This window comes from Amaranthus tricolor, chromosome 6 (assembly GCF_026212465.1).
Source record: "Amaranthus tricolor cultivar Red isolate AtriRed21 chromosome 6, ASM2621246v1, whole genome shotgun sequence".
In the NCBI taxonomy this organism is placed as follows: Eukaryota; Viridiplantae; Streptophyta; class Magnoliopsida; order Caryophyllales; family Amaranthaceae; genus Amaranthus; species Amaranthus tricolor.
In genome coordinates, this window is record NC_080052.1 from 20,680,825 (window position 1) to 20,695,115 (window position 14,291).

Consider the following 14,291-nt stretch of genomic DNA (forward strand, 5'->3'; position numbering starts at 1 on the left):
AAGAATTCACCCAAAACTGCAGATTATGTCCGGAAGCTATCACCGACGAACCAAAGGTCAAAATGACGATTAAACCGTCCAAAATGAAGCCCTATGTGTCCCCAACAGGCTGCTAAAATTATAAGACGATACAACGGTTGAAACTCCGGGAAATGGCTTTTTCGTGAAGGCTAGCTGGTGATATACGGGCTGCCTTTTGAAGGGTTTTGTTTCTGTCTTCTCTCTTGCTTTTCTAAGATATGTTTTATGAAAGGTGGGCAAAAAACACATATACCCTAAGCTTCCCAAAGAAGCTAAAATAATAACCCCACATGAGTTATAACAAGTGGACATTTGGGCTCTACATAAAATGGGTTTCTCTACATAGGATGGGACCCAAAAACCCAACAAACTCCCTCCTCACGACTATGTGGAGGTGATTGCCATCCCGGCAATCTCAAGAAAAATCTCAAGCTTCCCACGAAGTAAGGCCTTAGTTATCATACCGGCACCATTGTCATTGGTATGAATCTTCTCCAAAGCAATTGACTTCGCATCAAGTACATCACGAATCCAATGATACCTTACATCAATATGTTTCGACTTCGCATGAAAGGTGAAATTCTTAGCAAGATGAATTGCACTTGATTGTCCCAAAACAACACATACTTCTTTTGAGTGAATCCAAGTTGTCAGAAAAAATGCGTCATCTAAAGCAATTCCTTACATGCCTCAGTCGTATCAATGAACTTGACCTCTGTAGTAGACAAAGCAACACAATTCTGTAGTCTAGACTGTCAAGCTACAGCTCCCCCTGCAAAAGTGACCAAGTAACCCAAAGTAGACCTTCTTGAGTCAATATCACCAGCCATATCAGCGTCTGAGTAACCCACAAGGATAGGCTTATCACTCCCATAACATAACTTTAAATCTGCAGTGCCTTGTAAGTATCTCAAAATCCACTTCACAACATTCCAATGCTCTTTACTGGGATTAGACAAGAACCTACTAACCAAACCAACTGCATGTGCTATATCAGGTCTCGTACAAACCATAGCGTACGTCAAACTACCCATGGCAGAGGCATAAGGGATATATTGCATAGCTTCCTTCTCTTCAACAGTAGAAGGACTTTGTCCAGCACTCAACTTAAAATGCAAACCAAGAGGTGTACTCACTGGCTTTGCTTTACCCATATTAAAATGTTGAAGCACTTTATGAAAATATGCTTCCCGTGATAACCACAATTTTTGAACCTTTCGATCAAGAATAATCTTCATGCCAAGAATGTTCTTCACGGGCCCAAGTTCCTTCACGGAGAACTTTTTGCTCAACTGTAGCTTCAAGCTAACAATACGATCAACATTCTGCCCAACAATTAACATGTCATCAACATAAAGTAGCAAATTATAAAATCATTGTTAGCAAATTTCTTTTGTAAAACACAATGGTCCATAGCAGTCTTCTTGAAGCCTTGTTCCCCCATAAAAGAGTCAAACTCGCGATACCATTGCCTTAGAGCTTGTTTCAAACCATACAAGCTCTTGCTCTATTTGCACATATAATCTTCTTTTCCCTAAACTTTGAAGCCCTCTAGTTGTTGCATATAAATGTTTTCCAGAAGGTCACCATGAAGGAAGGCAGTCTTCACATCAAGTTGCTCAATCTCCAAGTCATAGCAGCAAGACCCAAAACAACTCTAATATAAGACATTTTGACATCCGGTGCAAAAATCTCTTCAATGTCTACACCCTTCTTCTGATTACAACCTTTCACAACTATTCTAGCTTTGTACTTGAGCTTCTTAGCATTTTCATCCTGCTTAAGCTTGTAGACCCAATGATTCCTCAAAGCCTTTTTACCCTTAGGTAGTTTCACAAGGTCATAAGTGTAATTCTCATCCAATGAACCTATTTCATCTTTCATTGCTTCCATCCAAAGCTCCATGTCATCACTTTTCATGGCTTCCTCAAAAGATTCAGGTTCTCCCTCATCGGTCAAGTAAATATATTTAGTGGAAGGATACCTAGTAGAAGGAATATGACCTCTTTCGGACCTTCTAACAGGAGCAGGAGGCGGCTGGTCTTCACGGTGATCTTGATGATCAACTTCTTCAAAATTATCATCATCAGCAGGAATATTAACCTCAGGCACATTATCCTCAATATCATCATCTTGCAGCTCCGCAGGAATAGGTGCAGGAACCAAAGGAGGTGAACTCAAATCAACAAGCTCACTACCAATCTGTGGCGTAGGAGCAGGAGCCTTCTCAATATCAGAGATGACCTGTTCTTCAGCAAAGACTACATCTCGGCTGCGAACCAACTTCTTCTCACTAGGATCATAAAAATTGTACCCAAACTGATATTTTCCATAGCCAACAAAAATCAATTCACGAGTCTTGGAATTCGACCTTCGATCGTTCACTTTTGGGACTTGAACATAGGCCTTGCACCCAAAGACTCGTAAGTGATCATAGGACACATCCTTCCCAAACAAAACTCTATTAGGAACATCACTATCTAAAGGAACACTAGGTGAAAAATTGATCACGTGAACCGCTGCATATAAAGCTTTACCCCAAAAGTGTCTAGGTAACTTTGCCTTTGAAAGCATACATCTTATTCTCTCTAACAAAGTTCTGTTCATTCTCTCGGCCACACCATTTAACTGAGGAGTTTTCTTTGGTGTAAACTAATGTCAAATGCTCAATGACTTGCAATAATCATCAAGCGGTCCAATGTACTCTCCACCATTATCAGATCGTAGACACTTTAACTTTTTACCAAACTGTCATTCAACTAGAGCCTGAAATTGCTTGAAACATCAAGCACTTGATCTTTTGTTTTCAAGGCATAACACCACAGCTTTCTTGAACAATCATCAATAAAGGTAACAAAAGTAAAGTGCACCACCAAAGGATTTTAGCTTTAAAGGACCATACACATCAGAATGAACTAACTCAAGAATATCAGGCATTCTTGAAGGAGGGAGTTTCTTAAAAGAAACTTTATTCTGCTTCCCTGCTAAGCAATGTAGACATCTCTCCAACTTTGCATTCTTCAAAACAGGTAATACATTCTTTTTCATCAAGCATTCAAGACCTTTCTGACTCATATGACCAAGTTTTATGTGCCATAACTGAGCTGGATCATTAGCTGCTACATTGACACTATCAGTAGAAATAGAGGCTTGCATCTAATATAGTCTAGAGTGCTTCATCCCATGAGCAAACACTAAACTTCCCTTAGTGAGCTTCCACTGCCCACCATAAAAGGTACTACAATAGCCTTCTTCATCGAGCTTACTAGTGGAGATCAAGTTTAATTTAATGTCAGGAACATGCCTAACATCCTTAAGTAAAAGCTTAGCACCACTATCAGTCACCAAGCAAATATCTCCAACACCAACAACCTGAGTCAAATATTCATTACCCATCTTCAATACCCCAAAATCTCCAGGAGTATAAGTGGTAAAGAACTCTTTCTTTGATGTCACATGTCGTGAGGCTCCACTATCAACTACCCAACTAGTTTCACAACTAGCTAAATTAACAACATCTTCATCATAAACAATGACAAGATCACTGGTAGTTGCGGTTGCTGCTCGATCATCCTTATCATCATATTTCTTATCTTGATAATTCACATGTTCGCCTTTACCTCCCTTGTTATCTATTTTCCACTTGTAGCAAAATTTCTGATTGTGACTCATTTTATCACAACAGTTGCATTTCATGTTCTTGAATTTTCCACGGGACTTGCTCCTACTAGAACCTCTATCATTTGAAGCTCTACTATTACTTCTCCTCCTGTTTTCTGCAACATAAGCTTTCTCGAGTTGTGAAGATGACACACAATGAGACTTCTTTTGCATTTCTTCATTCAAGATGCCAACTTTAACCAAGTCTAAGGTCACCTTCCCAGAAGGAGCTCCATTACAAAGTTTCATTCTAAAAGTATCCTAAGAATCAAGAAGAGTACTAGTAACAAAAGTCCCTGAACTTCATCATCAAACTTGATTTCCATAGCCGACAATTGTTGAATAATGCCATGAAAATCACTCAAGTGATCGGAAAGTGCCTTGTTTTCATTATACTTTAAGCTTATCAATTACTTGATCAAGAACAACTAATTATTTCCAGACTTGCTAGCTTAAAGTGACTCAAGTTTTTGCCACAAGGTTCTAGCATGAACTTCTTCATTAATGTGATTCAAAACATTATCATCAACCCATTGACGAATAAACCCACAAACTTGCTCATGCTCAAATCCCCATTGTTCATCACTTTTGCCATTCGGTATTTGCATTGAGTGGTAAAAACAGATAGATGCCAACTTTTCACATACAACAAATCTTTCATCTTTCATTTCCACAAATGATAATTAGTTCCATTTAAACTAATCATCCTACTAGTGTTGAGATTACCATCCGTTTAGAGAATTAACAATAAATACGGCTCTGATACTAGTTGATGAGGTAAGAACACCTCCAATAGCTACCAATTACACAAATTGATAACACAAAAATAGCGGAAATAACCCGAATAAATTAATTAACCAAATTTATACTTATCACCAATTCAACACACTTAAATATCACCAATAAACCATAATAAAAATCAGCAATTAAACAAGATAAAACAAGTAATAATCAAGGGCAAAGACACAAGATTTTTACATGGAAAACCTCTTCGGTGTGAAGAGTAAAAACCACGAAACTGTAGGAGTCCACCCAAAATTTCCTTATTATGATGAAAAGGAAGTTACACAAACCCAATCCAAGTTCTCCAAAGGGTCCTCAAACTACCCAAGAACAAACAACCATAATAAGCTACAACTGAGAAACAAAAGAGGAAGAATTCACCCAAAACTGCAGATTATGTCCAGAAGCCATAACCGATGAACCAAAGCTCAAAATGACGATCCAACCGTTCAAAATGAAGCCCTATGTGTCCCCAACAGGCTGCTAAAATTATAGGACGATACAACGGTTGAAACTCCGAGAAATGGCTTTTTCGTGAAGGCTAGCTGGTGGTATACGGGCTGCCTTTTGAAGGGTTTTGTTTCTGTCTTCTCTCTTGCTTTTCTAAGATATGTTTTATGAAAGGTTGGCAAAAAACACATATACCCTAAGCTTCCCAAAGAAGCTAAAATCATAACCCCACATGAGTTTTTAACAAGTAGACATTTGGGCTCCACATAAAATGGGTTTCTCCACATAGGATGGGATCCAAAAACCCAACAATGGGTGTGTGTTTGATATTGCAGGATAGTTTCTTTGCTAGCTTTGCTCCTGGTTTGCTCATCACCAATCATCTTGGTCTTGCTTCCAATCCAATTGATATCAAATTTAGAAGCATGATGATGTCATTCGATGAGGCTGTCAAATACAAGGGCTCTTTTGACTGAATTGCATAGTTTGATTAGGATTTTGGCATTGCTCAATACTCATTTTGCTCCGTTCAATTAACGTCCTGGTCTTGAAGGTGAACATTTTCTTAAACTACCCTATGCCCTTGAATTGGAAAAAAAAAACAATGAATTGCCTACTATTATCAGTAACAATGTACAATTGTTGAGTTGATTTCAAATGGTTGGATGTTACCATAGGTTCAAACGCCAAGACACATATTTTGGGAAATAATATTTTCTCACACTTATTTGTTAAATTGTTTATTATAAAGTTTAGTTTTTTCATATTTTTCAATTTCGATACATTAAGCTGGTGAAAATTCAAAAAAAAAATAATAAGCCATTTACCACAAAAAATTCCCAAAATAACTCAATTGGGAATGTTAATCCCAAACTAAGTGTCTCCTGATCCAGGCTTTAGGTTTGATTTGTTCGAATCCACTTACTGTAGGAAAGTAGAAAGTATATATTTCCATGTAATTAGATTATACTGTTACCTAAGTTAGTGTATAGGATCAAGGCACTTATTTAGTTTTCCTTTCTTATAGCTAGCTCTTCCTGTATAAATATGAGGATGTATTATTCATTCTAATTAATATAAAATCAGTATTCTGAACCACAACTATTATTCCGTTTTTAATTTTTTAATGGTATTAGAGCCATAAGGTTTAGATATGAGATCTGACATTTTTTTCGTTTCTCATCATTTACTAAAATAACTTAGCTACAAAGGAATATCGAAAATCGGTATTCACCGCCTAACCCTTAGATGTAATCAATCAACATGGTTCAACACCAAAAGAGTATTTATTTTTGGCAAATACTTTCCGGTGAGAATTGCCACAAATGGTGGTTTTTTCATTATACCGAAAATGGTGCTCAGATATTAAATAAATCTGACAAAGCATGAGAGAAGTGAGACAACAAACTAAGGGCAAAGGTTGGTTTTTTAAAAATAATCTAAAGTTGAGATTATACACAGCGGATGAGTGAATGTTAGGATTATTTATATCAATTTAGCATTTTATTATGTATTTGGGTTGCCTTAGTTAATTACTTAGCATTATTATTTATTTTGTTTTAAAATATGTTAAAGAATGATATTAATGAAGAGAAATAAAATTATGGTTATAAAATTGATCATCATCGAGATGGGTGAGATATAATTCAAGTCGTTGTTTTGCTACAAGTTATTTTACAACGATGAAGCATTGGATTGTACCTAGTCTAGGTGGGTAGATTTAGATGGCACACAGTTGGAAAAATATATAATTATTAAACTTTATGAGGAGAAAGAAAAGCTTCAAAACGAGATAGTTAGCTCCAAGAGGAGATTCAATGAAATTCTGATGGCGCAAAAGGTTAAGAGATGGAGAGAAATATAAGTTCAAGAAACAATGCCGGATGGAATCAAATTTTATTAAAGATGAAAATGTTGTGTAGTGATTATTATTCTTTGAACGAGTGATGTACTTTGTGTTTCTTTATGAGTATTAATGAAATTATTTCATACTTTTGCTGCCACATTGTCACTAGCTAATACATAAGACTCGTGCTTCCCTTTGTGTGTCACAACTTCCCCTGTAGATAAGTGCAAACTTTTCCTAGCCGTTAGTTACTTAGTTTCCAACAACACCTACTTTTACACTTTAGGTATACACAATTTTTTTGGAAGTCTTAGTACTATATTTCACATTCCTACAAATATGATACGTTCCAACTTCTTCTAGCAAAGACTTCTTATTATCAAAAACTTGACCCTTTTGGACCTCCCTTTGTTAAGTGAAGTTCGTCTCACATGCTCATATCCTCCAAGAGTTATCCTATATATGTTTATTTAGAAGAGGAACTATAGCATAGGATGTAGAAGCAATAATTGGAGGTCTATTACCTAGACTCATGTTATTATTGCCTTAGGCATTCTCATTCACGGATAAATCGTCATCAGAAAGTATAATAACCCGACTTACCGTTGACTGAGTAAACAGGGTCATCAAGGGGTTTATTTCCTAAGAAACATAAATCTCAATTCAAAAACTTGAGCAAAGGGGTCACCAGTTCTTTAACCAAACTAATTTAGCTAATTCTCAAACCAAACATTTAACTAAAATACAAAGTAATCATAAAAGTCACTCTATAAGTCCAATATAACCAACACAACCAAGTCTAATATACATTTATCAAAAACCTAATACAATATACACTTCTCACGTACTCAGCTCAATATAACATCTCTGTAACTCTAATCATCACCGCTAACTCATCGTTCCCGACCGGTTCCGATCTGTAGACAATCTAAAAGATGAAAACAACAGGTGGTCAAGTTTAACTGAATGAGAAGTAACAATCCAAAACAAAAAACACAATAATTCAAATCATAGGTTTAAAAGCAACATTAGTTTTCTAGATCTATGTGCGCACAGGGAATCTAGTTTGAGAGGTGCCTTATAGCTCTAAGGCTATATCGCTCTTGGGTGAATCTAGTCAACATCTGAATGACAATTCGCCTCTAAAACAAGGAGCAAGGGACAATGTCTCTCAACTCCGTCAATGACCAGTTCGCAAGCCAGATCCATTGACCATATCATAATATCAACATAAGCAGTCACAACAAAATTTGTCTCAACAAATTTGTAATTTCGAAAGAGTTTCAATAAAATTATTTTCAAGAAATATAGTCTGGCCAGACCCCTTTAAGGGACTGTTACTATTCACCAAAGACACTTCAAGGAGCCAAGTCTAATTCTCCGCGATCGCTAGAAAGGTTCCTCGATGATGTCGCCTCCTGAAGCATAACAAATCACAGCATCACAAAAGAGCGTTCGATACTACAATCTAGATCTATATAACTTATTGCCTCTCCTCCTAGTCACCGCACCTTAACCAAGACTTTATTCTTAATATTCCAACATCTCATGTCATAAGGTCATTTCTGAGCAATTTAAAGAATCTAAGGTTGTTCACATTCTCCTGAGGATTCTCAACACTCATTATCTTCTTTATACATCTAATTCACAAATATAACCATTTTAATCCATCAAATATTCAAAAGGACTACTACACATCCAAAAACACTAAGCTACTCAAATTAATTATTAGAATCATCTCTTACTACAATTATAATCCCACAATTAAATTCTTATCACAATAACAACATTTCTTAACAAAACTTTTAATCTCCACATCTATTATTCTAACACTAATCTACACAACCCATCAAATTGAGTATAAACAAACATACTCTTTTAATTCTTGAAATCTCTAATCTCCTTCATGATAAACAAAATAATACTTCCTCCTATTCAACCAATGTATCCCATTTGACTTTTCACCATTTTTTAGGTGGTCAAATAGAACCACATGTGAAAAAAAAATATAGTGTTTTTAAATTTTTATAAGGATAAAGTGGGGTTAGTAGGTGTAAAGATGTGAAAAAGTTATGTTTAGTAGGGATAAATTAGTAAAGTTAACATATTTAAAATAGAAATGAGACATTTAGGGTGACTTGATCAAATAAGAAAATAAACACTTATGATGAATATGAGTGAATAATAATTATCATTAAATAAAAGAACAACAGGATTTACTTAAAAAAATATTAGATGTAAAGCCAACAAAAGAAAGAAATCACAAAAGAAAAGCGGTTGACCACGGCAGGTTTCAATAGCATGAATCAGCAATTGGTTGCATAAGAAGTCATTGCAATGGTATATAATCACAAAGAGGAAGAAAAAGAAAACAGAATACCTGTTTCGTTCCCTCAAGATCAAAGGCAAGAAGGAAGAAGGCTGTGGTTTAGGGTCCGTCACCAGGGCGGAGCGGCTGTGCGTTGCTGTCTGTCGGCTGTTTGAGGCTAAGAATCGAACGATTCTGGTTCTGAGTTGGTAAAGATTAGCTGATTTGTTGTTTGATCTATAGAGAAGAATCAGATGGAGGATGAAAGACTAGGATTTACACGTACAGACGGGAATTAGGTTTTCAATGGAAGACTGAAAATCCATAAAATAAATGGAACAAGATGATGGAATTGCACTCGAAAACCATAGTAAACCGTATCAAATGTTCAACATTCGAAGAAAACAGATCTATGAGGAAGGACCATGATTAATTTAACTTTAAAAGTCAAGATTGAGGATGAATAAAGTTGCTCCTTCCCACGATTCAACAATGTAGAAGAAAAACTTTATTCTGATGCATTTTTCGAAAGTCAGAGGAAGAAGAAGGTGCGAATCCTGCCATTTCTGTTTTTCGAATGCTCTTGGTCCTCTTCATGAAGAGGATGAAGATGATGGGAAGAGGATTGAATATATATATATAAAAAAAAAAGGGTCACACGTTGGAAGGGAGAAAAAGAGGGAAAAAAAAAAGAAAAATGGATTTGGCATGTAGGCATGGCCACGGGGCGGGTTACCCGGAACCGAACCGGTCCCGAACCGCTTGGAACCGGAACCGTTTGCGACAGGTTCCGAACCGCGAAACCGTGAAACCGCCGGAAAAAAAGTTGCCGGAACCGTGAAATCGCCGGAAAAAACCGTCGTGAACCGGGTAAAAAACCCGCGGGTTGGAACCGGAACCGGTCCGGGAGAACCGGTCCAACGGTTCCATGGAACCGGAACCGGTCCGGTTGAACCGGCTCAACGGTTCCGTGGAACCGGAACCGGGACCGGTCCGGTTGAACCGGCCCACCGGTTCCATGGAACCGGTTCGCCAAAATGTGACCGTTACGTTACCGTTAGCTAGCCGTTGCCTTCTCCTCTATATATACTCATCACTTTCAATCATTTTCATTCACAACTCACCTCTTCTCCTACTCTCTCTACTTACTCTCTCTACTTAATTCTTTAATTACGCAATTATTCTCTTAATTACATAATTAGTCTTTTAATTATTTCTTAATTTAGTTAGTTACATAATTAATTATTTATTTATTTCTTAATTCTATATTTCTATTATTACTTCAATATTATCAATCATTTCTTCATTTTTGAAAAAAGCCACAAAAAAAGTTAGTAAAGTGGCAAAATCATTGGGAGGTTCCAGTTCCTCCAAAAGAAAGGCCACTTCTACTCCGTCGGTATCAACAACACCTTCCATTAGTAATTATAATTATGAACATAATTATCCGGAAGGGTACGACCCAGAGTTACATAATTATGCAGAAGAAGTGGAAAGAGAAATACAAATTGATGAAGAAGAGGAACCAACGACCCCAATTGGGATACGTATATCTCGACAGTCATCAACAAGATCACATGAAGAACAAGGAGAACAACAACAACAAAGACAAGCTCGTGGTAAACGAGTCAATTTCCAAACTATCGGTTAGTTTTATAATTTTATTCTTCAAATTAATTAAACTTTAAATTATTTATTTATTTAATTATAGTTTTATAATTTTAAATTATTTATTTAGATGAAGACGAACCAGTAAGACAACCTTTTCCGGCAATGGCACCTCCTAGTGGTAGAGCTGTTTCACATGTGTGGTCGTATTTCACAAAAGAACCAACCGAGAATCCAGATATTTTCTTATGCACTTGTCAAATTTGTGAAAGTCAAGGAGTAAAGCCCTTAGTTTCATGCAGTTTCACCAGAGGTAAATACTTTTTAAGTTTTTTATACATACATAATACATTATACATTCATACATTATATATTCATATTTTATAAACATTTATTTATTGTATTTTGTGAATACGTGTTAGGTGGTGGTACGGGATCTTTTAACAAACATTTGGCAAAGAAGCATGGAATCACAAAAGAAACTCATGCAGCAAGCGGGAGCGGGACCACAAGTGGAAGCCGACAGACACAATGGGACATTCCCAGCACAGGTATGCCTTTTAGATACAATCGTAATGACATGATTGATGAATTTTCTAGGTATGTAATTTGTGATGAATTGCCTTTTAACCACGGTGAAAGTAAGGCATACGAGCGTCTCACTAGAAAAACTTTGCAACCACAATATAGAGCAATCCCTAGGAGTACTCTTAAAAGACGCACAATTAAATTATACGAATCAATGCGCTATGAATTAGTTGAAATGTTTAAATCGTTTAATGGTAGGGTTAGCATAACAACTGACATTTGGTCTGCTCCCCCACATTTAGAACCTTATATGTGTGTAACAGCACACTGGATAGATCGAAATTGGATTATTCAAAAAAGAATAATTGCTTTTGAGACAATGCCAGAAAGACATACCGGTGAAAACATAAAATATAGAATAGTAGAGATATGTAGAGAATGAAACTTATTAGATAAAATATTCTTTTGTTCAACTGATAATGCAACCGCGAACATTAAATGTATAGAACTTTTGTTTAACGAACCTGCTTTTAGTTTAATCCTTGGGGGTAGCTTATTACACATACGTTGTTGTGCGCATATAATTAACTTATCTTGCCAAGCAGGCATAAAACAATTAAGTGATTTATTAGAACCAATTAGGGATATAGTGAAATGGCTTAGGATCGGAAAGATAAAAAGACGATATAAACAATTATGTGACCAATACCAACTTAAAAAAGTGTATTGGTCATTAGATACTCCTACACGTTGGGGCTCAACTAACGATTTATTAAGAAAGGCGATTGCTTATCACCCAGTAATAACACAACTATATAGTGAGTGTACAGATAGTTTCATAGCTGATGACACTTGGGAATTAGCTATAGGTGTACATAACATATTAGAAGCGTATGACCACGCGACTAAGATTTTTTCTTATGTTTATGAACCAAACGTTCACTTAGTAATAAGTGAATGTATTACTATTTTTTATCATCTCCTTAAATATACACATGAAGATACTAACCCAAAATTGAGGCCGATTCTTGCAGATATGATGGAAAAATGGCAAGCATATTTTACCGATTTTCCTTATATTTATGGAATCGCAACCATTTTGGACCCACGTTTTAAAACTGAGGTCCTTACTAAAGTAATAGGATTTTATTACCAATCGTTAGATCGCCCGTCTACTGATGTACATAATTATGTAGGAACATGTAAAAAATATTTAGCAGAACTCTATGATTTTTACGCTAGTGTATATAACCCGAAACGCGATATGTCTAGGCGTGCTAGCGTTTCGGCACGTCCCTCTTACTATAATTCGGTAATAGCTAACATAATGACTCAAGATGATAGTTTTGTAGGATCATCTTCTTCTTCCTCGACCTCATATTTAGAGCTAGATAGTTATCTTAAACACCACTTTGAAATAGACCAAAGTATCTATAATATTTTGGAGTGGTGGAAAGAAAAATCTGTTAAATTTCCCATTTTATCGAGAATTGCAAAGGATATCCTTGCGATTCCCGCGTCAACAATTGCGTCGGAGTCTGCTTTTAGTGCAGGTAGAAGAGTTTTGGACGAAAAGCGATCTCGTCTTGCTCCACATAGTATTCAAATATGTGTTTGCAAGAAAGATTGGGATCAAGCGGAGATTCGAACACAAGGACTAAGGAATGATGATGATCAAGACGAAGATGATGATCCATGGATGATGATGGATACATCTGCATCATCGTCAGGAGGAGAGTCAGCGGAAGCATCTAATCAACCACATGATGATGACGAAGACGAATAGGATCAATCCGACAAGCGCCAACGATAAATCAACATTCAACAACTATAAATAAAAGGTATGACAAAGAACTACGTGGGCTTTGATTTCTTCGGGATACGTAGGCAGCTTAGTATTCATTTGGGTACTAGGTTCAAGTCCATTTTCTCCCTCTTTTTTTATTAATTATCTTTATCGACATTATCATTGATTCGTTTCTTATTAATTTATTTTTTTCCATTCTTTTTAGTAAATATTTCAATAACGATGACAACTTGACATGCAATGAATTTCGCTAATAATCAAGTAATCATCAAAGGTACGTCCGCGATATTATAGTATTTTTTTATTATATAAATATTTAAAGAAAAAATAAAAATGGAACCGATGGTCCGACCCGCCCGTCCCGTGAGTTGGAACCGCCGGAACCGCCTCATGAACCGCCAAGGAACCGTTTGGAACCGCCCGGAACCGGAACCGTTCGCGACAGGTTCCAAATGGAACCGGAACCGGGTGGAATTGGAACCGGATGGAACCGGAACGGAACCGGACCAACCCGGACCGTGGCCATGCCCATTGGCATGCAATAATTGGTATACTTGTCATAATTTGATTAGTTGCATTTGAGTTTGATATTTTTACAACGGTATTATTTAAAACGGTCATAAAAAAACGGTAAAGTAAAATTTCGAAATAATTTCACCAACGGTTCTATTTTTTTTCTTTATAAAATGAACCTAAATTTGCCTATATTTCACACACTTCAATTTTTCGGTCTAAACTTATTTTCTTGTTGATAATTTCATTCACATTATCATATCTTTAATTATGGATCCAAATAATCTAAATTATGGAAGAAATTTCAACTTTTTATACTACCCAAACCCTCAAAATAACTCAAATACACCCCCTTTTGATCCAAATATCATCAATAATCCTCAATTTTAAGCTGCTTTACAATGGTTTAGTTCTCAACATAGACCAATGAATCCAACTATTCAACAATCTTCTGAAAATAATCCATCATTTCCCGTTTCCGAACATTTTACTCAACACATGGAACATTCACCGGGTGGTGAAGGTTCTTACAATGCTACTCCGACTTCGGAATTAAGGGCAACAAGACATCTTGATGATATAGAGGAGCTTGATGTTGAAGCGATTCCATGAGAACTCTTTGTCGCAGCTAAAGAGAAAACCAGACAAAAGGCAGCTTGGAGCGTTGCTGAGGATAATGCAATTGTTTCAGGCTACATTAATGCTGGAGGAGATGTAGTACGAAACACAAACACAAGAAAGGCCGGCTTATGGATGGAAATATTTAA

General features: G+C 36.4%; 1 protein-coding gene across 1 annotated transcript; it reads left to right on the plus strand.

The window, feature by feature from the left end:
* Positions 1–10,258: 10,258 nt before the first annotated feature.
* Positions 10,259–13,082, plus strand: LOC130814690 (uncharacterized). Its single transcript, XM_057680836.1, has 4 exons — positions 10,259–10,714; positions 10,807–10,989; positions 11,099–11,227; positions 12,758–13,082. The coding sequence occupies exons 2-4, from the start codon at positions 10,842–10,844 to the stop codon at positions 12,988–12,990; spliced, it is 510 nt and encodes a 169-aa protein (XP_057536819.1). The 5' UTR covers positions 10,259–10,714; positions 10,807–10,841; the 3' UTR covers positions 12,991–13,082.
* The last annotated feature ends 1,209 nt before the right edge of the window (positions 13,083–14,291 follow it).

Bases quoted from the DNA above. Each gene is read 5' to 3' on its own strand.
- LOC130814690 (XM_057680836.1), top strand. From the start codon at position 10,842: ATGGCACCTCCTAGTGGTAGAGCTGTTTCACATGTGTGGTCGTATTTC. The intron at 10,990-11,098 runs GTAAATACTTTT...AATACGTGTTAG, and splicing joins TTCATGCAGTTTCACCAGAG to GTGGTGGTACGGGATCTTTT. The intron at 11,228-12,757 runs GTATGCCTTTTA...CTTTTAGTGCAG, and splicing joins ATGGGACATTCCCAGCACAG to GTAGAAGAGTTTTGGACGAA.